We start from the raw sequence: 27053 nt of genomic DNA on the forward strand, positions 1-27053 counted from the left end.
TTGATGTGTGTTAACTGTAGTATGGTTTGATTGTATATGTGGGTAAAGACTTCGGGGTTATGTTTCTATGTTTATTGGAGTGTGATTGTCGCCTGTGCCTCTCGTGTCCAAGACAAATTTCTCCTAAGGGAGACAATAAAGATTCATCTTATTATCTTATCTTAATCACACAAAACAACAAAACAAGTTCCCCTTCATTTAGTTAAAAAATTAGTTTGTTCAGGGAAGGACATTTTTTTACGAATAGTAGTTGAAAATTGTAAAATAAATAAGATATATTTCCCCCAGATTAACTTAATTTTGATATATACATATTTTCAGGGCACTTCTTTTAAATGCTGCAAGACTTTTGAAAATTGTCTTTTTTTTAATTATCATTTTGAAATGAAAAAATGTATTGAACTATATCAGATGTGTGTGTGTGTCTGTATATATATATATATATATATATATATATATATATATATATATATATATATATATATATATATATATATATATATATATATATATATATATATATACATATACATATACATACATATAAATAAAACAGTTGAAACCAGTTGAAACCAGAAGTTACATACACTGTGCAAAAAGACACATTTCTTTGGTCATAATGTTTGGTCATTATGGCCAAACAGCTCCATTTTAATTTCATCAGACCACAGGACATGTCTCCAGAAGTTAAGGTCTTTGTCTTGGTGTCTTTTTGCAAACTGTAGTCTGTTTTTTTTAACGTTTTTTTAGGAGTAATGGCTTCTTTCACGCTGAGTGGCTTTTCAGTGCAGGTCTCTTTTAACTGTGGATAATGACTCTTTCTTACCAGCTTCATCCAGCATCTCCACAAAGTCTTTAGCTTTTGTTCTGTGGTTGATTTGCACATTTCGGACCAAAACATGTTCGCCCTTGGGACATAGTCTCCTTCCTGAGTGGGGTGATGGCTGAACATTCCCATGATGTTTATATGTGCGTATAATTGTTTGAACAGATGAACGTGGCACCTTCAAACATCTGGAAATTGCACCTATGGATGAACCAGACTTGTGGAGCTCCACGATTCTCTCCCTGATGTTTTGGCTCATTTCAAACAAGGAAGCAGAGTGTTTGAGGTGTGCATCCCCAGGTGTGCCTTCAATTAACTCACAGGTTGTCAGTTAACTTATCAGGAGCTTCCAAACCCATGACATCATCAACTGGGCTTCTGCACGTTATTTAAAGACATACTTTTACTTTTCGTGTATGTAAACTTTTGACCTCAAATAAAGTAACATAAAATTATTTAAAGCTAGGGTCTACGATCTTGAGTTTAAAAAAAAAAAGCGGGAGCCAGCAGGACCAAAAACAAGCGGCGCCTTTGCCGAAGCACCGCTTCGGCAAATACTCTCGCTCAATATGTCCTTCGTGTTGCCGTACTTTGGGAGGCGGGGAGTAGGGTGAGGACTGTCCAATCACTGACATTCAAGCAAATTGACCAATAGGCGCTGTTCGGGCCGAATGGCGCCTATTGGTTGACTTCTTTGCAGGATAACAGCAGATAGAAGAAATATTTTCTTTTGGTTCTTTTTGCTAATCATATTTCATAGGTAACACTATTGGGCCATAACAACCTTATAAATGATTTAGATAAAAATGTACAATATGTAAAATCGTAGACCCTAGCTTTAAGAAATTCTCTCTCTCATTATTGTGGCACTTAGCAAATTCCTGGCTGACATGAAACAGGAGAGATTTCATCTGATTTAAATTCAGACAGAGACAAAAAATATTATGTCTTTTTGCACAGTGTATGTAAACTTCTGGTTTCAACTGTATATATGTATATATTATATATACAATATATCCATTACATACATTATATACATTACATAAATATAACATTTTAACTAAAATGAGATTCTGTAGTATTTTGCTTTGAACTGAAACAATACTGTAAATATAAAAATGGGGAGTTTTAAATAAGTGCTACAGACATTTTTTTTGTAATTTTTTTTCATGGAAATATGTTGGAAACCATAGAGAGACTAGATAGGTGTATTATTCCCATGAGATTGTTTATATCTGTGTGATGGCACGTTTGTATCAGTCTGCCCAAAGCCCGAGTTGGCAATATAATGCTGCTGTTTCAAACTGCGGTGAGGGAGAATACTATTTATTGAACTGACTAACTATAACTCTGATTTAATGAGTACACGGGGAAGTAATAAACACTGAACAACAGACACTTTTGCTGGAATTGCTCAAACACAGAAAAGACTGGACACTCTGGAAAGGCTTTTAAAATGAGACATCAACACTTAGCTTCATGATGAGCAAACTGGATACAATTACAGCCCCTTATGTTAAAGGGTATTATATTTAAACATATGGCTCTACTGTACACCATTTAAATATGGCATGGGCTACTAAATGGAAAAAAACTTCAGACAGTCGGACATTGTTGGCACTGATCAAATTGCACCGCTGAAGGGGGTTACTTTATCTCAATTCCCGCTGGCTGCAGTTTACTCGGCCTATCTCAGATAATCCAAAAATAGGCAAATTGGTGGAAAATGTATTCTTATTAATATTAATTCTGATTCAATCTGTACTTGTTTAAGATGTAGCTACCAAAATAACTTCTAAAACAAGGACGGCCAGAGCTGAAATGGGGACCATGTCCAGCTGAGCATCAGCGGAGCTTCCATGGCCATCCGTCACCAGCGTAGTCTAAGACCACCATGTGTTCACCTACAGCAGCAGTTGCTGGCTGCTCCAGGCCCAGGGCTGTTGACACAACCCCCAGCTACAGGCCAGCAGTTTGTCAGCAGAAGGTCGCTTGGGCTGCCACCTGGGCCAGATGCCTCGTTCCCAGATCCTTCAAGTCTAACCCAGAGCTAGTGACAGCGTTCTGTTTGTACAATTAACAACACAACAAGCTAAATGATCTTTAAAATAACCTGTAAGGATGTCTGTCATCGAAGTACTCATACAGTGCAACAAATTACACAGAGATGTAAACATGATAGACTGCACTGTAGCTATCACTCAAAAAAGTTATGGACTTAATCATGAAAGAATGTGTGACCTTATACAATTTGCCTGATGATGTACACACAAATTCACTCGGGTGTAAATGTCATCAATGTAAAATCTAGATATGTAGACCAAAACCTTTTTTTCCTATTACTTCTTTTTTTTTTTTTTTTTACCACCAAGCTGTAAATGTGCTTGTTTCTGCTGAATGTTTGGGCATTTTAACATGAGGGTCAGTGGAGATTGACTCACTGTTGGACCCAGACAATAGTGGTCAGTCCAGGAACCACACTTTCCCAGACGTCCAAGTCAGTGTAGCCAGATGTAGCCTCTAGCTCAGGGGTCGGCAACCCAAAATATTGAAAGAGCCATATTGGACCAAAAACACAAAAAACAAATATGTCTGGAGCCGCAAAAAATTAAAAGTCTTATATCCGCCTTAGAATGAAGGCAACGCATGCTGCATGTTTCTATATTAGCTATATCTGGGGGGAGATTTTTTTTTCATTATGCATTTCGAGGAAAAAAGTCGAAATATCAAGATTAATGTTGAAGTACAATCTCGAGAAAAAAGTCGAAATGTCGAGAAAAAAGTCGAAATGTAGAGAAAAAAGTCAAAATGTCGAGAAAAAAGACAAAATATCGAGAAAAAGTCAGTGTTGAGAAAAAAGTCGAAATGTCGAGAAAAAAGTCGAAATGTCGAGATTAAAAAGAAAAGGAAAAAAGAAGAAAAAAAGGAAAAAAAAGAAGAAAAAAAGAGGAAAAAAAGAAAAAGGAAAAAGGAAAAAAAAGAAGAAAAAAAGGAAAAAAAAGGTCAAACATTTTTGAAAAAGCTCCAGGGAGCCACTAGGGCGGCGCTAAAGAGCCGCATGCGACTCTAGAGCCGCGGGTTGAAGACCCCTGCTCTAGCTCTATAAGCATGAATCTAATATCTGGTCCATCAAAACCTCATCTCCTCCTCCCATCTCCACGTACACAGGTGACAGTCAATATCTAAAGAGTCTCAGTTGCTACTTTACTAACAATATTGAGTACTTAGTGGCAAACATTCAGATGAAACTCTGCAAATAATGATATAAGACTGGCTTCAGCTGTGAATGGACACGTTGTGACACAGTATGAATAAATATGTTATACACAGCAGTTCAGCTCTAATGAACATATACAAATCTGCGTTAATGATACTACCACCAGGAGTTATTTCAGGTAGACATTCTCTACAGTGTGTGTGTCTGCTTATTTACCCCTCTGAATGGTTCATTCCAATTACTCAATTTGTTATTTCACCTGTTTAAGGACCAAGGATTATGCATTTTTAGATGCCTTCTGATGTCTCACCTACCAAGCTCGCTGTCAATCCCACATCTTCCCCTCGGCTTCCACCTGTGGGCTCCGATTCAAGTCCTACCCCTGTATTTATGTGCAAGGCTGATAGAAAATGCTTGAATGGAGCCTAAACGCTAAAGCCAAATGTGTGTTATAATTAAAGTGTTTCAAACTTATTGTGTGAGTTGTCTGTGAGTTGACTGAAATATTAAGAGCAATAGGAAAAACAAGGCGGACAGGTGGTTATCCTGGCGTACACTTCAAGTCAACTTTTGCTCTTATTTTAAAAAACTTCTATCCCACATTATGTGGGAGAGGATTGCATAATTTGTAGTATATATATTTTTTTGGAAGCTAACCCTATGCAGCAGATTTAAATCATCCAAATGAAACATAAATAAATGTGTATGCCTGAGAGATATTATAGACTAGCATTATCGTAAAAAGTACAACGCGAAATCATGCAGAAGTAATCAGTAAATCTAATTGATTTCTGAAGTAAGGTAAAAAAAATAAGACAAAATAGAATAAATGCTACAACAGACATATAATGTGTTTGAGGGACATTTGGCGATATGAACTAACAAAGCTGTGCATCCAACATCTCTTTGCTTCATCTAAAATGACTATAATATAAATGGTCCAAAACCATAGAAGGTAAAAAAGAACAAATAAAGGGACCAATGCGACATAAGCATGTACACCAACTTTGTTTAGGTCTCATAATATGGGTAATGTCACATGAATGCAAACAAGCATAGACTGGCACCGTACTCCAACTCACATGACTTGGTTCTCACAGGGCTCCTGCTTGATAGCCGACCAGTCGTTTACTGGCTGACTGCATTCACATATTTTGGTGCCAAATGGGCACCCACAAAAACACTATTGAAAACAGCTCACGACAAGTACACTGCCTTCTCTGTTCCCATTTAACACGACCCATGTGGTCCGAATTTGGTTAAAACTTTTGAAGTAAAATTAATGATAAATTCTGATCAACTTGCATAAAAAAACCCTGCATGTCATGCATATGAATAGTACAAACATGAATAGAATGGCACTGAAAAGAGTTTTTGGACAGTCATAAAGGAATGCTGCCATGATACAATACTACGGTGAATGGAAGTCAAAAACCTTAGCTGGTATTTCACATTGCTTTTGTCTCTTAAACAACATGACTCTTGCTGGCCCCATCACTGAGTGCTCCGCCAGATTGATATCCCCCCTGTGTTTGGCTCTGCAGGGTTAAAAGGTCAGGATGTTTCAGCTTCCTCCTTTGGCTTCACCCAGACTTCCAAAGGTCTGACACTGACAAGTCCAAAAACCCCAACTCCCTTTGCAAACATCCCTTACGTTTCTGTAAACAATATCAGGGCCTTGGCTCAGATAAAATAAAATGTAACCTCAAAGCAGCTGTCATGCAACCCGCTCTTTTCTAACAACTTTGTATCAACACAGAATGACAGAAAACGATCTAACAGCTGCTTCTCTATATTATTTAGATGTCTGCCTGGATTTTTTTTTAATAAGGAACTTTAAAGGGGTCATCAGATGCAGAATTCACTTTTGTTGTTTTTTTCAACTTAATGGTGTGTTGGACATGTGTGTACACATCCACCCTATAATGATAAAATCCACCAGGTGTTTTCTATTAAATTGCTATTTAAAAATCTCCTTTCCGAAATCAGCCTGTTCTGAGATTCCTGTCAAAATGATGTGGTTCTGCACGAGAGTTGATTGACGAGGCCGTCTTTCCCTTAGACCTGCCCTAGGTGAGCGATTGAGGTGTTCTGTTCTTGGATGTTATGATAAACATGACAGTCATCATTTACTTTCAACGTCTGAGCTGCTGAGCGAGCACTTTCCCGTCTCTTCCTGCAGCAAACGCGCACAAAACACAATGGAAAAATGCAGAAAAAAAACATTCCATATATAAGTTATCATGACTTTTACTAGGCCTGTCAACACAATTTAAAAACTGCCATATAGTTTGAAATCTGCACTTTTGAGACAAGTTACAAGGAAACTTCCTTGTAAATCGGTCATGTGATTTGGATGCGCCGGCATGTCCATGGACTCCAGAGGGTATATATCTCGCTCAGTATGCTAGCCTGCCAGTACATAAAAAGATAATTTAAAGTGAGATTGAGTTAACAGACCATTCAGAAATGTCCAATCCAAGCCTTAATTGCTGAACTTGGCCGGTGACGGTGGCCTCATCTTGTTCTGGTCAGATTCCGACTCGAATTGATATGGTTGCACAGATGTGTCTTCAGCCCCTCCCACTGTCATACTCTCCATAAACTAAATCCTAATTTGTCGTCAAGGTAACACCCTACCTGTGTTGTGTCGAAACCCCACAGAAGAGAGGGGCGGGGTGAGCAGCACGCATTAACATTCAAGGGAAAAGCCCCCAAACCAGTTGATTGATCTGATTTTGACAAGGTAAAGGTTTTTTTCAACACTATCAGTGATCATTTTTAATCAAAGTATATTAATGACTTTTCATTAAGGCCCTAAAGAATCATATGTGTCTTAAAGTGAATGGGCATCCAATGACCCCTTTAATATTTCATTCTTATGTCATTTTTAAAATGCTAAATAATTCAAACAGCCAGCTTAAACTTTATACAGTAAGACCACAAAGAGGATAAACTATGCCTCTATGCAACTTCTGAATAAAACATGTGAAAGAATGACAAATTTGTAACATAAAACTACAAACTATTGGAGTAGGTATTCCTGAATCAATAGCTTTTTAGTTGTATTTCTATTAATAATAATAATTACAGGAGAAGAAGATAATGCAGAAGAAAAATCCTAATAAAAAAGGAAAGAAAGAAAGAAACAGGTCCTTGTCTGTCTAGTTCTATGAATTCTTCCATTTACAAAATATGAAAATGGTTGTTTTTTTTTAAATCATGTGAACAAAAAGAAAAAAATCTGCAATGTACAGTCTAGTGCATAAATGTAATACACATAAAATGCTTTGAATAGAATAGAATAGATCAATTCAATAGAACTGAAGTGAACTGAAGTGTTGCCTCACAGCAAGAAGATTCCTGGTTCAAATCTCAGCTGTGGCTTCATTCTGTGGCATTGGCATGTTCTTTCCGTGTTTACGTGGGTTTTCTGCAGGTACTCCGGTTTCCTACCATAATTCGAAAACATCCATGCTACACTAGCTGATTATTCTAAACTCCCTGTTGGAATGAGTGTCTGGTTGTGCATCTATGTACAGTCCTGTCATGGACTGGTGACCTGTTTATGTCAAACAGCCAAGTTAGACTTTAAACAGGAAGAGCACAAGCAGAAAAACAGGAGAAGGAGCCTGAAGAAACCTGGGATAGGCTCCAACAGATCCCCATGACCCTGACTAGCAAAAGGCTGGTATCGATGATGAATGGATGAATGGATGAGTTGAAGGGAATTTGAACTTGGATCGTTAAGTATGTCCAAGATCCTTATAGCATGTTCACTATTTGCAGGGTATCATTAACAAAAGATGTTCTCCCAGTGCCATGTGTGACCTTTCTCCAGGTATTCCAGTTCAATTCCTCAGTGGTTGGCTGTCTTTCTTAATTGTTTCTGGCTGGCCATGTAATAGGTCAGCAACTTGTGCAGGGTGTACCAGACTCATCTTCAACCATGACCAAGATGAAGCAGGTTTAGAAAACTGATGGATTATAAAATTACCTTTATCTCTGATGCTTGGAGAGATTTTTGGATATAATGCAACGTTACTTTAAAGTTAATGAAAGGATCTCTTGGTACTATACTGGGCTAACTTATTGTCTGTATGATGTGCATGCATATTGGGCATGCATATACCAGTATATGCCAGTGATAAACTGATGTTGCTGAAGCACAATCCAAAGAATCTCTTTTGTGTTCTGATTAGCTCTATCAGGACAACGCAAACAATTTCAACATCATCAAGGATACAAAGGCCAGGACTTGCTTTTCAGACCCTTGCCGTGGCACGGTTAGACTGAAGTGGACCTGATCACGCAGTACGGTCATCTTTTGCGAGGTTGAGACATAAAAGGGAATACTGGAAGACCTCCATCTCATCTGCTCCGTGCATGATCTGATCTCCCCATTCAGATATGGGCAAGAATGCAGTACAGAGTGAAGCTGGCGGGAAGAGAGTGTTTAAAGCTTTGAGAGCTGATCAAAATCCACCTCCAGCAGCTTTGAAATTAAGCCCCTCAAATACCAGAGGATTCCCTCTGAAACGCAAGGCTGTCTGTCATACTGTGCTATTGGGAGAGGAGGGAAGCACAGCTGTAGAAACTTTAAACCACATGCAATATGAATGATTCCGACTAAACAGCCACACAAATACAGTACACATGCACACAAGCATACACAAATTAGATCAAACCCCTCTGTATGTTCCCTTGGTGTAAAGCACTCTACTAACATCATTGCTAATTAAAAGACAAGAATAGTAGTTTTCCCTCGTCTGTTTTCTTATGTTGCAATGTATACCCCATTAACCTCTAACCTTCTCTTTGCCCTCCACTTTTCTCTTTTCATCTACTTCATTGTCCAGTATTTCACCCTGGGTCACTTCTCCTCTCCCTTTCCAACACCACATTTAAATTCAGTGTGTCATTTTTCTTTCACTTCTTCTTTCACTACACTATAAATCTCCCCTGAAAACACTGTCAGGAAGCAGTCATGTTTTCCCTGTGACGACAAATTCCTCCTTTAAAGGATGTGGGCCCGAGAATGAAAACACAGTCAATCTTTTATGCCAAGCACACATGAACCACAGAATCAACGCATAAGGAAACCACACACAGAATTGAGACGTATCTAAACAGTGAAAACATTGACTCTAATGATACACACACCACTGTTACTGTATACATGCAGCAACTCAGTGAGTGAACTCAATCACAGAACTTCAACAGTTGTGTCAAGAAAGAAAGAAATGAAAAATGTATTGAAAAAAACTATCCAGATTGGACCAAAATTGGACTATTAATAATGTAAAAAAGAAAAATATGTATATACGGTATGATATTATTTTTAAAAGGGTGATACTTTGAGTTGAGCAGAGGAACTATTAAGGAACTAACTAAGTGAATAAGTGAAAGAAGCTTCCTCAAAGAAAGATTAGATGAAACTTTTAAAGGAGCATGAGGCTCCTTTTAAGAAATGAGACTCTCTAGCGCCACCCTTCACCACGACCGCCGTCGGGGGTACTGCAGCCAACAGCGAAGCCGGCACAGGAGAACGGGGAGAACGCGCATGCAGCTTCATTTGACGTCACATCCGCAGGACAACGCTTCATCTGACATTATTACTAGAAAACTTAAAACGTTTACGAATTATTTTCATAAATCCTGCCTCAATCCTGCCTCAAGCTCCTTTAAGTTTCTTTTTCTACAGACCATAATATCATCAAACAATTCAAGGAATCTGGAGGAATTTCAGTGTATAAAGGAAAAGAGTCAAAAACTAAGCCGGACACATGTGATCAACTTTTCCTTAAATGGGAATAAAATAATAGATCTGTACTAACAACTGAAGATTATGAAAAAAATATGTCTTTAGTTCATTATCTAGCAATGAGGTAATGAAGTAATGACAAAAACACAAGAATTATTGCACTGTTTTGTGGTTGTTGTTTTTTTTGTATTTTCTACATTGTTCCAAATCTTTCTGATTTGAAGTTGTAAAGTATGAATACACACTCATATGTGCACATTGCAGTTGCATAAAGGATTTATCATTCTGAAAATCACTTTGGCCTTAGTTGGCCTTAGATGTTCTCTCTGAACCTTCTTATTATTAATTTAACAAAAAAGGGACCACATCATTGTCTGCGGGGAGATTTTAGCTTTAGCATTAAGCCTCACTCTCTGGAGGTCTTACCAACTATTGGAGGATACCTAGTATTGTATGAAACTAGAAGCGCATTAGGACCCATAGTTGTAGGTGACTGTTGACTGACACCTTCCTGAAAACATGGTGCAATTAATAAGAATCTAAAGATTTGTGCATAGTTCGATAAATGAGAGGTTTCTGATCAATCCCAGCAATAAATCCATTAAGTGGTCTTTTCAGTTTCAGAAACATAGCAAAAACTTCCAAAATAGCTTATTGCAGCTCATGAACACGAATAGTATAAGTAATAGTTAAAGTAATAAATAACACAAGTAGTAAATGGTGGAAGCAGTAATGCAGACTACGCTCAGATTTACTACACTTTTCCTTTCTATAACATTGAATTTACATCCTGTATTTTATGTTTTAGACTTTAAAGGATAAACTACTAAAATTCCATCTGAAGTTCAAAATGCTACAATCATAACTTCTGTAGGTAGATATAAAAAAAGAACAAGACATTTAATCATGAGAAAATTCCTCGGATGACAAACAGATGCAAATGCTTCATGATGCACCTTATGTGACCAGGAAGCTTGAAGGGCATCGTACAAGTCAGAAAACACGGATCTGTGGGGGCAGAATGTGTCATAAAGTATCAGAACATTTTGTAAATATGGGGTAGACATATTCTGTGTTTGAGGCTGCACAGTAGTACATCCAGTTAGTTTTTGTTCTTTAGCTTTATTTGAATACAAAGTACTCTGATTTAACATGGCAGAGGGGCAAAAAGTTGACTCATAATGAAAACATATGCAACACTAAACGTATTATATTTATTTAGTGCAGAAACCAATAGATTGTCTTAACATGCTCAAGCATTAAATGATTGCTATTACTATCATTGTTCAACACATTCTTTAAAAGTATTTGTCTCAATGATTTCCATACAACTGAATTTTCCGAGTGCAAAAGGGGAATATCTGCTGACCAGCCCTTCACTCTCCAATCCCTGGTTGATTGTCTATACTTGCACAACTGTCAACAGCAGTATTGTCCAACATGCTAATTAAGACATGATACACGTTGACATGATAACCTCCTGTCACTTGTGATTGTGTCTATGCTTCCTTTAACAGCCGCACTAGATCACGTTTCACTGCTAAATCCATATTTTCCCAAGAAAGGAAGTCAGTAATCACAGCATCATCCTCCCTTTTCATACTTCAGAAGATGCATTCTTGCACCCACAACAGTATTAAAGGATTACAGTTTCCTCCATCTCCGTCTCGGCCATGGCCATGTTTCTGAATTCTCCACATTAAACATCAATGAATTCTTAAGACTCTTTATCTGTGGCGCATTGTGGTTTAAATTTGAGGCTCCTGCCTACCAACATAACACACTCCACAGGACTGAACTGAATAAAGTACGAGTGCACTCAGCACTAAAGAAAAGCAGATGGGCTCTTCCTCCCGATAGCAAAGAGATGCCTACTCAGCAATGACAGCCCCACTTAAGAACAAAGCACAACAGCAAAAGAAAAAGCACCTATTCCCCCGCATCCCCCCCACTGTCCTTTCAGCTGTGAGGTCACCAGTTCAGTTCTGTTGGTGACAGCGCCACCAGCAAACTGATCACCTGAAGCTCAGCCCACCTGACTCCTCCCCCATGACAATCCCCTAACCTCAGCAAAAACACTAGCAAGTGTCATCATCATCAGTAGATTATTGTCTCAGTTAGGATCTCTACAAGCTCACATGGGATAACATTACATACATATGTGCAGACAATGAATAAAACTTAAGTTTGGAAGTTATGAGTGACAGTTCTTCTTCTTCAGAGGACAGAAAGAGAATAAGTTGGACATCTCCAGACAGCTGATGCAAGTGTGCAAAACACTAAGGCTACCGAGTGTGAATGGCATCCACAGATGTTCCTCACATGTCCTGCGTGGCTGGACAGTCAGTGCTTGTTTGCTCGTACAGCCAGCTGGCTGTTTTAATACTCCTTTTCTTCATTTACACATCCCCATCCTCAGTTGCCCTGAACAGGTCCTGCATGTAGCCCCGAGAGCCAACCGCTTTGTTAATGATCACGTACAAAAGCAGGGCGGTGCTGTCAACCTTACTTTGTGTATTGTTGAGAGACGTTTGGGGGGAAAGAAGGTGAAAGAAAGGGAATGATGATGACAGACTGATATTTCTTCAGAGGAAGTGGATAAATATATTGTTTACTGAATGTGGAGTCTGGACAACTTACGCAAGAGTTCAAACTCATAAGATGGGCTTTTTTACTGTATATTGCCACGAATATGAATGAAAACTAGCTTAATGACAAAACCCAACATGCAATTTCTTTAATATAATGAAGCGCCATCAAACACACGCCACTGACAAATCAGTCAAATTAACAAGACCCATCCTGAATGGGAAGATTGGTGTCTCCCAGTAATCAGCTGTTAATAACAATTTCTGTTCCATCATTTAGTTTTGTAATTGATCTCTAAATATGAATGCCTGTCATGGTGGTATTATTTAATGACCAGAGCTGCAAAGGTCACTGAAATTGGTGAGCTTTCACTGTGCTTTCACTGCTGCTCTCGAATTGCTTTTGATACGCATCACATTTTGTAGTATCTCAACTCTCAGAAAATACATTTACAAATTGATATTATGCTATAAGTAGTGAAATTGATCATACCAATTTAGCCTTTCTGTCTTTATGCCAACCCATCTGCTGTGTTTGTTTCCAAATAGCACATAACCATTATAATATTATAACCTAACAACAACAGAAAAAAGACATTTGATCCAATATTTCTGCACATCAATATGCTTCCTCTAATTAGCACTTTAGGGGTTTTCCTTTTGCACCTCTTTTAGGAGAACTGTCACTATTTTTGTCGAAATGAAATGCAACAAGGACTTGTTTAAAATGAACTTCCTTGAAAACACTTGTCAGAATGCTTAAACCCAAACAAACTGTTCAGCGCCAGGTGACATCTACTTAGTCATGCTTTCTCAAATAAACACACATGTACACAGCAAACAGCAGGCTGCTCTTGGCCTTCAGATCCCCATATTTGTACTCTTTTGTTTATAGAAGTTTGTTCCGTGAAATATTTGAGTGTTTCCAGTCTCCAGCCAAACTCAAAGATGAGATCTGCTTTTCTGTCCAAAGGAGTGTAAGATAATGTACTGAATGGTGATCTGTTGTGACATATGTTATGCTTTCAACCACTCTGTGTGGGTTATCAACCTTTATCAGAAAATGGCATCAGGTAAAACACAGGAAGCACTACTTTGTGGCATGAAGGGAAGGGGGTAACAGATGGTAGCTCATGAACCAAGCTGAATTCACTGGGAGAAAAAGAATAGGTGAAAAAAAAGAATAATATGGTCATCTAACACCGCATAACGCTCCTTGGTTTCTTCTTACCTTATGTCTAGATTGAGGTGAGGCGGATCCTTGCCCCTTCATCTCCCCCGCCGAGGGTCCATGTCTCAGCCTAGTCCCGTCCTGCTGTGGGCTCTGTCCCACCTGTACCATAGCTTTGCATTCCACACATGAGCCAATCACCAGCCTCCTACCATCATCCACCAGGAGCATGCGAGGGCTACGCGGCGCATACAAGAAGACAGGCAGCCGGGCCACAGTGACAGGGCACAGCCTACCTTGCCTGCGCTGCTCCTGCCTGCAGAAGAAGCACACAAACGTCTCACAACTATACTGGCGAGCCCAAGGTGAGCTGGCTGGATGAGGATTGGCACTGGACAAACTCGAGGTAGCAGAGGCGGAGGGACCGAGGCCCTTGCTCTCGTGTTGGCCCCACTGAGCATGCAGGTCCTGGTAGCAGAGGTCACAGGCCGACACCAGGCCTGTGGCGTCCGCTGGCTTTGCCCCGGCCGCAGGAGGGTGGACTGTGAGAAAGGGAAAAAAAGGCTCCCGTTCCCCACAGCGGCCGGGCGGGTTAACGTGCAGCTGGTATTCTCCTCCTGCACTCAGCTCAGCTCCACACAGGTAACACACAGACATGGAGCTGCTGGGGCGCGAGGCCACCGCCGTCTGAGAGTGGGCTGATCCAGACCCGTCAACAGAAGTGGGCATATGGTACCTAACGAGGAACGAGCTGACCGATGTGATGAGGTCTTCGCTGAGGCTGAGTCGATACGCACCCCAGATATCCTCCAGGATGGAATGGCACTTTGGGCAACACTGTACCCGGCCATTCCTCAGCCCCTGAGCGTTAGGTGGGCAGGGCAACAAGTTGATGAAAGGAAAGTACATCACTCCGCGGGATTTGCCAACGCCAGCTTGTGCATATACTACTCTCATATCTCCTCGACACTCCTGTCCACAGAGAAAACATGCTTCATGGGAGGCCTTAGTTTCAGATACACACTCTGCTGACCCTGGAGTTTTTCCGTCTTGCCATGTGGACTGGGACTGATGAGGAGCACCAGACGTCTGGTTGAGAGGGACTACGTATAGGCGCTGCAGGATAGGCACATCACTCATCTGGAAGCTCTGCCACTGCTGTATAAGTGAGGTGTGGCATCTGCCACAGACGAGGGTGGTACCCGCTGGACTGATAGGTATGGCACCTGGAGGAGCTGAGTGAAGCCACAGGAAGGGAAAGAAGGGTTCCCCCTGGGCCTTCTCTTGTTTCTGAACACTAACTTTAAAGCGGTCATCGTGTTTTAGTCCAGTCCCACAGACGTAGCACACGCACTCCTCTGGACCGGAGTGTGCAGAGTGATGTGTTTGGGGAATCTTCCTGACTGAGAGGTCTGTTATGGGTCTGTACTGGGTTGCTGGGGGTGGTTTGCGGCCATTCATGTCCCTGTCATCATCACTTGTGATGTTAATCTCATCTTCATCCGAGTTGTCAGTGTTCTCCCTGGGAACAGCGTGGTTGCATTTAGGGATGACAGCAGCCTTCCCAGCAGAGGCCGGCGGAGCGCCGTGCAGCAGGACGTGTCTGGACGGGCCGCAGCTGCTGTCGGCAGCACGCTGGATCTGACGCGGCTCCGCGTGTCTGGCATTCTCCTCCTCCAGCCAGCGCCTGTTGCGCATAATGACCCCGTTGTCTTGCACAGGTGTGTCAGAGAGTGCATTGTCATAGCATCGCTGAGGGAATCTCTCCTGAGACTTTGCCAGAGATTCTGCTGATTGACAGACATTACTCATCACTTTAGCCCCGCGCCTCGCCGCCTGACCGCTCTCCGCTTTTGGCGACCCATAAACACCCGGCGCGTAACGCACCGCCCGCTGCGAATCCGGGCTGTTTTTAATACTGATGACATTGTTTTTCCTGCCACCATCTCTCCCCGGCAGCTTCCCAGGTGCCCTCACAAGACACTTGTCCTTGCCCGAGCCGGCTCTGTCCATGACCAAGTCCATTTCCTGATCTGACATGTTATCGTTTTCAGAAAAAGAGGAGAAATCCGACTCTGCGCCCCCGTCGTAGTTGTGTCCGCTGACCCCGATCCTCCTCTCCAGGTCGTAGGAGATGTTCCACTCCTGAGGCACCCTGCGGGAGTCGCACTGGTAGGGTCGTTTGAGCCAGTACATGCGCTTCTCGACGGGCGTCCTGCTCCGCTCGAAGGAGTTCCACTGCTCCGCCAGGAAGCAGCGGCACACGGCGCACACCAGCGCGTGTCCGTCCGCGCTCAGCTCGCAGGCGCCCGGCGCCGGCTCCTGGTTCTGGAGGAACGGGAAGAAAGGAAGCCTCTCTTTCTGATATGTCACTTGTAACTTCAACTCCTTGCCCGGCGTCACCCCGCTTCCACAGATAAAGCAGTGGACGAGACCCCCTAATCCGTTGCGGTCAGCCCTGGACGCGCTGCGGGGCAGCGGGCTGTCCTCGCCGGCCGCGGCTGCAGCCATGAGTCGGTGTTTCCGAGATAAGGGTGACAGTTCCTGCTCACAGGGGGAAATCATTGTCTTAAAACATCCAGGTCCAGGCTACATGGCATAACGTCAACAAGTTAGGTCATACTTCGCGACAAATGCGTGTCTCCAGTCATGGATGTTTGTCCAAAACTTCCAGAATGATTAGATAGACGACAGTCCATTGAAACAACAGCGTGCAGCGACGCCAGCAAACCGCTGTGTTATTTTTTTTTTTCTTGAACAAGGAAAAGTTCACTCAAAAACATCCACACAGCAGAACGCAGGTCCTTGTTATTTGCAGTCCGCCAGTCCGCGTGTTTGTGCTGGACTTCCACATGAGTGAAGTTTAAGATCAGCGCTCGTCTAAACAGCGAACTTTCCTGCCTGCGCCGTGCAACTTTGGCTGCTAACTCACTCACACTGTACACAGCGCCATCCCCAATTCATGGGACCCGCTTTGACACCCCAAAGACAACCTCCTCCCCCCTACCAGCCCCCCCGGTAATAATTTTGCACAGATTATGAGCGCACACTCCTGCGGTAGCTGCCCATGCGCCATGGAGTGGTCGTGCACACGCTATCCACGCTTTTATATTTTAATAAGCGTTTAGAAGCAGTTTTCCTACATGCATCACCTGCATGCAAAGCCAGATTTCATTTAAGGCTTGTGTCTGACGTTTCTGTTTTCTTCCACTGATGAAAAAAGTTAATGGGAGGCATTCGGTCTCTGAATGAGACTTTCTAAATAACTTTTAGTAAGTTAATTTATTTATTTTTTCTGCATGAAATATTTATTTATGTGCATTATCTTATAAATAGAAAATCACCGATTATTTTTTAACCATATTTCTATGCAACATTGAATGATCTATTTATATACGTGACATTATCTTCCTTTACCATTAAAGCTATGAATCAAGATTTGGTCAAATTTATATAATTTTTACAGAATTAAATTTAGCTGTTAGAACTCACTCCACTGATCTGCTAAGGGAAAGACAGCAGGCATTATCTATCTATCTATCTATCTATCTATCTATCTATCTATCTATCTATCTATCTATCTATCTATCTATCTATCTATCTATCTATCTATCTATCTATCTATCTATCTATCTATCTATCTATCTATCTATCTATCTATCTATCTATCTATCTATCTATCTATCTATCTATCTATCTATCTATCTATCTATCTATCTATCCATCCATCTCTATTGAAAACGCATGCCTCCAATCTGACCCTTTAATATCTAAAACAAAGGGGTAGCCAGAGGCAAAAAGTCACATAATCTAATATTGTCACACACGTTAACTGTTATATGACTTTGCACGCGCTCCACTTTGTGCTCGGTCTCGGCTGAGGTCCAGTGATCCACTGACGTCAGTCAGGGAACCTCTTCCTACCTGATAACTTCTTCCCATTATTATCCTCGTCAATCTTCTAATCAAATGAAAGTACATGAGGTTAAATGATTGCATCAAACCTCCTAATATTTAAATCCGCATCAGCCTGCACTTCTACAGGAATTGGGGAATTCCCTTCAACGTCAAGAAGGGAAATCCTAAAGGATGTTGATAAGTCGCACAGAAAAGCACGGGTGCCAAAAGATTGGATTTTCTTTTCTGTGATTAACAGATGGATTTGAAATATTCACACACATACTTTTGTCACCTTTCATCCGAACACACACTGAAACCGATGATTTACCAGCAGCTTTGATTTACAATACTGCTTTGCCCTGTCAACTCTTGGTACTGCATCATGTGGGAATTCCCCCCCTCGGCAGCTAGAGGCTCATGCAGGCACTTCACACATGAGAGAAAGAATACAGGATAGCGCCAGAGATGTAATAAAAAGAAAAAAAATCCAAGCTTTCAAAAATGTATGGAATCACCTTTTAATTTCAATGAAAGATAAGATTCTAAATACATCAATATAAAAACATTATGCAGGTTAAAAAAAAAACACTATATAAGTCATTGGATAATAAAAACATTTGATTTTTTAGCCACTTTCACATCACCAGCCTTGGGAAAAATCCCCTAAACAACTGATAAGAAGTCCTTTTTCTCATGAGCGAGGTTTTTCTGAGGTCATAGCTTTTGTTTCTGTAGTGGCAGACGGTGTGTGTGTGCTGCGGCAAGGACAGAGGAGACAGAAGAGAAAGGGAATGCAGTTTATGAGACATGTGAATGAAATCCTTTCGTTGAGCAGAGTACAGGGCCTCGAGGTGGTTGTCTGAGGGAGGCGATGACAGAGACAGGAGTGTGTGTGTTTGTGTGTTAATGTGTGATAATGTGGAGGCGGGGGAACAAACCAGGCTAACAGCACCTGCCAATACAAGTTAAGTGGCGATCAATAAAAATGAATCTCCCTTTTCTTGCTGGTGGTAAATACACAGCAAATACACCTGGTTTCACAATAAAATCATGAACTGCAATTGAACTCGTTAACAACACTTGTGCTTATACATTTCAGGCATCCCTTTGTCTGTTTGTGTTCATTACTGCAGACTATTACATGCCATTGCTTTCACAGCCATATGGGAGGCATTACTTTACAGTTTCACCGCGGGACACCGCATATCACTGGGGACACTCCAGAGAACGTGACATTTCCGAGGAATCCAAGAACAGACGTTTCTTGTGGACGTTTTACAAATTTAGAATGAAATAATTGTCAAATTGTACACTTTTACAAAGTTTAGTCCAACTTTACAAAGTTTAGTCCAATCTACTCATGGGTTATGTTTTAGGATTACGTCTCATTTATGCAACTGGTTTTGAGTTTCAGCAATGGCACACAACCCAGGGTGTTTTTTAAACTTTAAATGACGTCGTGTCTGGATTAACAGTTTTGTGGCTCACTTTACCCACCTGTGGATTCCTTCTGCTCTTCATGCACATTATACAGCTTAGAATGGGGTTTCCGTCAGAGGTTGATCCTCCAAATGAACATGACACGGCGACACCTGTTGTTTTCTTTACATTTTGATTGACTAGACTTCTCCCAGATGATCAAGCAGACTTTTCCAGGTTCAGTCTGACTGACAACCCTGACTCTCTAGAAACCTTTGCTACATGACTCCTTCATTTTTACTTCTCAGTCATCTTATTTCCCCAAATCCCCTTGTTAAGCCTCGATTTTCTGGTTTTTCGTTGCCCATTGAAGTTTCAAATGGCCATAATATATATAACTTATATGCATATATGTAAGTATTAAATAGCTCTAGCCTTTCCCCCAAACAAATGGGTACAAAGTGGAAGCACAGGTGTGTGACGCCTTTAAGTTGTTGTTGACTAAAATATAGGTATAAAGTAAATCCAAAGAGGTCTTTTAACAAAAGTTATGCATGGGGTGAAGCAGATTCATTTGCATTTGCTGCTAATTTAACAGCATCAAATGTGGTCCATTACCTGCGTAATGGCATTAGATCATTTGTTCACAAGAGCGGGTAAATTCCAGTTTAAAATCTGAAAACCTAATCTTTGAGTTCAGGAACAAATTTCCCTCTTTTTTTCTGTTTGCCGTGAAACAGACCAATTATTTAATGTCAAGCATGGATTACATATAATGAGTTAAAAATATAATAATTTCCAAATTCCTAATTTCCTCCAGGGAGCAGTTACAGATTAGTACAGAACTGCAATTACCCGGAATTGTTGTATTTGCACGTTGGAATACAGCGCTAAGTTATATGGTCCTTTTTGGCATCTGCCAAAGTAAGGCCTTTGGGGGTCACACACAATAACATATTACGCATCTTATCTTACACATCTAGTGCTTTTTTCCTCAAGTACTCACTTTTACTTACCGGTGAGTAACATGGGAATGGATTGGGGCTCAAACCCCATGTCTGACGGAGAACCACTCTGACTACAGAGCCACGAACATCAAGTCTTTTTAAGGATATAGGTGGTTATTATGCCAATGCTGATATTTGACTTCTCATCAGGGTGAAATGTGTTCAGCATCATCACAGCATTTTGATGCTTACTTTAATTTCCTGCCACATATGTCTGGGTAACTTAGCAGGCCTCTGCTTTGTTTATTTCTCAGTAACCAATTCATGTTTTAAAGAATCCTCATTGTATTGATTTATAGCATTGCAATTTTTTGAGGGATGTATTATTCCACGTATATATGTTTTTAAAAAATGGTTTATCTTATATTGTAGTTTGCTTCTTCTGCAACGCTATATCTGCAACACTGCATGTTACAGTGGCTCCTATCTTCTTAAAGCTTCACTTCGCTTGGCGCATGTAGAAAAACACACTGTATAAGAAGAACTCTGTGACCTGGCTCATAGGCTTTCTAAAGAGTCCCGGTGTGCCTGATGTTGTACAAAAGAATTCACGTCCCATATAGTTGTCAGGAATGTGAAATCTACCAAAACCATTTTTTTCATCAAAGCTGTCGGCATGTTTATTTCTGCTGCAAAAGTGAACATTTTAACATAGGGGTCAATTGATAATGAATTGCTGTAGAGACCGCCCCCAGGGGTCAGGCTGCATTTTTTCCTGGTTTTGCATTGGATTCAAGTCAAAATATTGCCACAATTTAACAATATTGTGCTATTTGGCTTTTGTAACTTTGCAGACCTTTTGCATACAGAAAAGAGAAATATGTTAGCACCACTTGAAAGAGTAATAAAAAGAAGACAGAGAGAGAATAAAAAACATAACTTAAGCAGTAAAAATATATCATTTTAGTTGTGGCTGAAAAACACTGCGGGAAGTTTTCAGCTTGGAAGGAGAAAGCTGTGACAGAAAGAGCCCTGATGAGTGCTCGCTGCTTATAGGTGCCATTTGTTTGTTAAGGTTTGAGAGCAGCAGAAACCTTTTGATGCCAGAAATAACAGCCATGTTTAGCTGCCAGCTGCAGCCCTGTATCCTGCCTGGGAGGAAGTAAGGGTGCACATGCCATTACAGGGAGGTGACACAGCACGTAAATCCAGCCAAAGAGTCAGGAGTTTAATTCCTTGATGGAGCGTCATCGCCGGGACAGGGAAACAGGTTACAAACTGCACGCACAATTAAATACAGAAATACAGAGTTAGACAGCAGTATTTTAGAGCACAAATCTGATGTTGGAAAAGAGCAGTTTGATTATCCAGCAGGAAGGCAACATTTGCAACTTGCTTATTGTTATTTGTGTATTTGTGTAACATCTAATAACAATCTTTCGAGGTCAGAGGTGTAACGGATATCATATCCTACAGACATGGCCACCTGCCATTCAGTTTTCAGCTCAGGGAAGACAGAAATGACGGAAGACAGAGTTTGGTAGAGTGTGGCTTGTTGTTTTAAGACGCATATTTCATTACAGATATGCATTTAGAGCCTTGTTTATCTCATCTGAAGCAAAAGTGTATTGAATTGAGAACTTTATTCAGCTACACAAAACAGAATTTCACTAAAATGCAAAAGCAGAAACCATCAAAGATTCTACTGTAGATTGAATACAGTCATGTGATATCGTCACGTGACATTTGGGTCAGGAAGCTTCTACTTTCCCTTGTAGTGAAAACCCATCACAGCTGTAGCTGACCTTTCCCCTCTTTCCCACAGAGGCATAGCCTAGCTGGAGCCTATGCTAGTGTGTGTGCATGTGTGTGTGCGTGTGTGTGTGTGTGTGTGTGTGTCCTCGGGACGACCCAAACCACTTTCACCTGCACTTGTCAGTCAGTCATGAGGTACCTCCTGGGACTGCTGCTCCTGACCTCTCCCACTTGAGACTCTGGAAACTCATGACATACTTCTTGATGAACATCCCACCCTTTTCAGGTCACGGAGACCCAGCAGAGGAAGGATGAAAAGACCATGTGAAGGGGGGAGAGGAAGCAATGTGGAGACGGAGGAGAGAGAGAGAGAGAGAGAGAGAGAGAGGGAGGCTGAAAGAGTCTGCACGCGGAGAAGTGATAAGTGACCCCAGTGGAGTTCTGCTGTGATCCACACGGACACCTGTTCTGTGTATCAGATTCAGTTTTACGGCCATGAGCACGTGTAGCTATTTTAATGATAAATGTTTGAATAGCTGTCTGGGCTTTGGAGCACTTAGAAGCTGGAGTGATTTTAATGACGTGAAGGTATGTTTTAAGGATAAGAAGGTAAAAATCTAAACAAACTCAGTCACACACACAAACACACACACGCATGCATGCACACACACACTCAGGCAGGCCTCGCGGCTACCTGGCCCCTCCCCTCTCTGGCACATCACCGTCTTCTGCCCGGACAGTGGCAGCCAAAAACTGAAAAATAATGACAAAGATGAAAATACAGGACATCAGGGGCGAGAGGAAAGGCCAGGCGAATCCGGGGATGGTGCTGCTCGTAAAGAGACGCCAGGAATAATGGGAAAGGAATGTGGTGTAACGACTCCCCTGGGACAGGTCCAGCAGAAGGCCCTCTGGCTCGCCAAAAACAAACGGCAACGCTTGAGGAGAGCAGGGTGCACACATAAGAGCTTTAACAGCCCCCCCCCCCGACACACACACACACACACAGACAGCACAAGCACACACACAAACCACACACCCCCACCTCCCCCCCTTCCTGTGCCGACCTACTGGAGTCGGCTGTTGTTGTTGGCTGCCTGCCGCATTCGGAAGAAGCGCGCCCTCACCCTCTCCCTCCTCTCCCTCCTTCGCTCCCTCTTTCGTCCTCTTTCTTGCTGCCAGGGAAATGCTCATGACATGACATCTTCAGAGCGAACCTTGGAAAAAGTGATTACCGCCCACCCTCATCCCTATCAAATAATCCTGCTCTTTATTTACAACCCTGCCTTTAAAATTCATTCAGTACTTAATGTCTTAATGTCCACTCAATCTTCCCCTTTCTCTCTCTCATCACCTTTCAGTGTGTGTGTGTGTGTGTGTGTGTGTGTGTGTGTGTGTGTGTGTATGTTTTTTTTTTTTCTATGTGTCCATAGTTGTATTTTTCTTGACATCTGCAGTGGGATAAATTATGTTTTGACCCTAAGCAGATATTTAAGTCTCAGCTTTTGGCAAACACATTTACACATACAGTATGATGTTCCAGCTGTCAAGCTGGAGTATTGTCTTCGCAGCTTCTGACCTTTAACTTGTACGTGTGTGTTTGTGTGTGTGTAAGTATGTTCTGTGTGTGTGCACGCTGTGTGAGCAGAGCATCTGATCCGAGGTAGGAAAGGCCCTTGTCCCCTGTTCATTTTGCTCTTGTGAGCAGAGGTGCCGTCTGAAACATGAGGTGCTTTGACATGCACATAGTTTGTGTAAGGAGTCTTTAATTCCCTACAAACACACACACACACACACACGGGGACACAGAATCCCCTATCGTGGCTTGTGTGGATTCCTGGGGTGTGTTGGTCACGCGAGTACCCGTGTAAGTGCTGAGTGTGAGCCAGTAGTCAGAGGAAGGAGGTGGCGATGGTGGCGGTGGTTGGGAGTTGGGGAGGATGCAGAAAGGATGGAGACAAGCAGGGCTGCTGTGCTTGGTTCCAAGTTATCTTTACATTCAGATATTTAGCTTCAACCCCTGCACCAGACCTGTGCCTGCCACTTTAAATGGAACTTTTATTTAACTTTTATTTATTTTTTAACAAGTTGACAGAACCTTTTGACCTCTTCATGAAATTTTAAAGGGTCGAGTAAAGCATTTGACTTGACTTGGCAATAAGAGCATCTTTTGAAACCGATGTTAAAGTTTTGTGCTACTGACTTATGAGGAATATATAATGCTAAATATCAAATAAGGTGGAGGAAAAGATGTGGTGACAAGGCGATGGAACGGGACGGTGTGGTTTGGGGGTGCGTGTGATGAAAAGGAAACATTTTCAGATGTTGCTTCATACAGGAGTTCTTGTTTAGTTGTCGCTTCAGAAACCCAAACAAATGGTCTGAAGTATACTAGAAAAAGGTTCATACATCCGCTTTAAATTGTCAAACAACGCTTATGAGGGAGTGCTAGACATATTTTCTTTGCTGGGAGTAAATACAGTTTTATTGTAAAAATCTATTTAAACATATAACTGTAATGACACCAAAATATAATTTATCAATAGAATCTGTTTATCGGGGGGCCGGCCCCCGTCTACTGGACGGCCGGTGGGGGGACGCGGGTGTCTTATCAGGGCCGGCTTTGCTGGTCCTGCTTCCTGGCTTCGGCCTCCGCTCCCCCTCTTGCCCCCCCTACACGATTCATACGCACATAGGCGAAAGGCGGGGGGTCCGGGTCGTGGGGGGCACTGTCCCGCGGGGCCTGGCACTCCCCGCCTCACGGTTTTAACAGCAAAATAGACACTGCACATTCAACACTTAATAAATACATTCGACAAGGACACGTAGTTCGGGAGGGGGGGGGGTCTGTGTCAATCGATACTTGGCCCTCCCTCCTCCCTGTTTTTATGGCATTAATCACATGCACTCAACACAAGGGGCGGGAGGGGGTCCCACATCACCCGCGTTCCCTCACCGGCCTGGGCCTGGGACGGGTGGGTCGGGTTACCCGGGCCTGGCGGGGCCCGCCGTGCAGCCTGGGGTGCCTTCTGGCGGTGCTGGATCCCCCCGGGGAGGGGGAAACGGTGCGTGATTGTATGTCTGTGTCGGTGAGAATGCGGTATGGAAGGGTCCTGCCATGGAGGATTTGAGCCTCCATTGGCAGGACATCAAAAACTTAATAATTTATCAATATTATATTATACAAAGATGGTTATTATTATTATTATTATTATTAGTATTATTATTAGTATTATTATTAGTATTATTATTATTATTATGTATAGTATATTATATTATTATTAGTATAGGTATCGGATAGGTGAATGGATGAATGAATGGGATGCCTGGGTCTGGGGCCCTCCGTTGTCGGGCCTGCGCGGGTGTCGCCTTGTTGGGGGGTTCCCTCTCTCCGGGCCCGTCTCCGGTCCCCCCCGCTGCCTCTACGGCGGGGCGCCCCTCTGGTCTTGGAGGGCCACTTTCGTGGGGGACGGGTGCGCCTGCCCGCGTCGGCGGCCGGGGCGGCTCTGTCTCTCCGGGCGGGCTGGCCCCCTGCCGGGTGGGGGTCGCTGGCCTGAAGGGTGAGGGCCTCCTGGCCGCGTGTCCGGCCCGGACCGGGTGGCCGGGGATTGCCTGGGTCGCGGTCCGCCGCCGCGGGATCCCTGGCTGCTTCTTTCCGCGCCGTGGGGGCCCCGCCCGCGGTGGGTTGCCTCCCTCCTACTTCTCCCCTCTGTGGGGTTGCCGGTGGCCTGGGTTCCGGGCTCTTCCTTGTCGGCCTCTGGTCTCACGGGTGGCGGGGTTGCTCCCCCCCCTCCCCCACTATAGATACACTTCAGGTGGAGCTTTGTTTGGTTTATTACACACACACACACACACACACACACACACACACACACACACACACACACACACACACACACACATATAGTAATTTAGTCACACGCATACACACACACACACACACACACACACACACACACACACACACACACACACACATGCATGATCATATACATACACACACACACACATAGACATACACACTGGCTTGTTCACCTGCATGCTGGCTCTCTAGTTTTTGGGTTTAGGTAGCGGTAGCGATAGCTAAGCTCAGACTGCGATCAGATCTCAAGATTTAGGTCGATTGCTGTTCGTGTTTTGGATGGCTCCGTGCCGGTTTCGTGCTTTGTTTGTGGTTTTTTTGTTGCAGATTTCCAGTGCTTGACGTGTGTCTCCGTGTGTTCCTGCTTCCTGGATTGGCAGTGGATGTCGTCACCACCCCCCCCCACCCCCCCCCCCCCCCCCAAAAAAAAAAAAAAAAAAAAAAAAAAAAACACTGGGTTTGTATGTGTATATTTATGTATGTGTACGCATATGTGTGCGTATATATATATGTATATATTACATATAGTAATAATGCACATATATACACTTTTGGTTTCTACCGTCATGGTATCAATCAATAATATGTGTGCAGACAAGGTAAAAAAAAAAAAAAAAAAAATAGAATCTGTTTATGTTCATGACTTACATTTAAAATATACTGGAACAAATTTACATGTGTTAATGTCCAAAATTGATGGTTGTTTGTGGGTGTTTGGTTTATCATACACACACTCACAGACATTTAAATGAGCCATTAAGTTTACAGATGGGTTTCAAGTTTCAGAGTAACTGTTATCTAAATGTTTTTTTCACCATGTTTAGTGTCTTAGAAGTGTAAATAAATACCTGGTATCACCAGCTTACCTTCCAGTAAGCCACATACCACTGCTGGGAAATTTTTGCCAAATTTATATTGTCTGCAGCGTGTAGTCTGGTGGAAAGTAATCTCAGAAAGCAAAATAGTGATTTTGTCTTCCTGATTTCTATTACAGCCAGCCAAAAAAAAAAAGAAAAAAAAAAGTGGTATATTTCCAGCATCAGCTGGAATGTTTCTTTTAAATGAACACATGCTTGATTGGTTCATTGCCCTTTACCCTCAGTGATCTGATTCCTAGGACAATTATCAGTCCCAGGACTGAGGCTAATACAACGGAAAAAGATGGCGGGCTGTGGTGAATTACAAATTCTGACTTCAGATTACAAAGGAGTCAGCGCTACAGGAGAATGGAGTTTGTGAGCTGTTGTTAAGACAAAGAAAAATATGTCTCGCATATGCTAGTTGGTGCTCGTATCAGTTTCAGGGACTCCACGTGGGACTATTTACTCATGAAAAACTCTGCTTTTAAACAAATTATTGGGGCTCTGCCCACTGTTACGACTACAAATACAGCAAGGACAATTAGCATGTCCACCTGGCTGTCATGTTTACGCTACACTTCTGCCAATCAGAGCTGGAGATGATAAATATTGTATTTACCTCAGAGTCGCTTGAAGCAGGACCAAACCTTAATCGTTCCCTTCCCACTGAAGACAAAAGCCAGATGTTGGTGGATGTTGGTGAACTTTATTTGTCCAGTTTGAAAGCGGTTTAAGATAATGAGC

General features: G+C 42.2%; 1 protein-coding gene across 1 annotated transcript in view; it reads right to left on the reverse strand.

Annotated features, from left to right (window-relative positions):
- The window catches only part of gse1b (Gse1 coiled-coil protein b), a 193316-nt gene extending 176791 nt beyond the window's left edge, over positions 1–16525 (reverse strand). The window contains exon 1 of the mRNA XM_061744303.1: positions 13627–16525. Within this exon, the coding sequence (XP_061600287.1) occupies positions 13627–16131 (2505 nt within the window). The 5' untranslated portion in view covers positions 16132–16525. The remainder of the gene's footprint in view (positions 1–13626) is intronic.
- Between the last annotated feature and the right edge of the window lie 10528 nt (positions 16526–27053).

The sequence above is a fragment of the Cololabis saira genome, chromosome 2 (genome assembly GCF_033807715.1).
Source record: "Cololabis saira isolate AMF1-May2022 chromosome 2, fColSai1.1, whole genome shotgun sequence".
NCBI classification, from domain to species: Eukaryota; Metazoa; Chordata; class Actinopteri; order Beloniformes; family Belonidae; genus Cololabis; species Cololabis saira.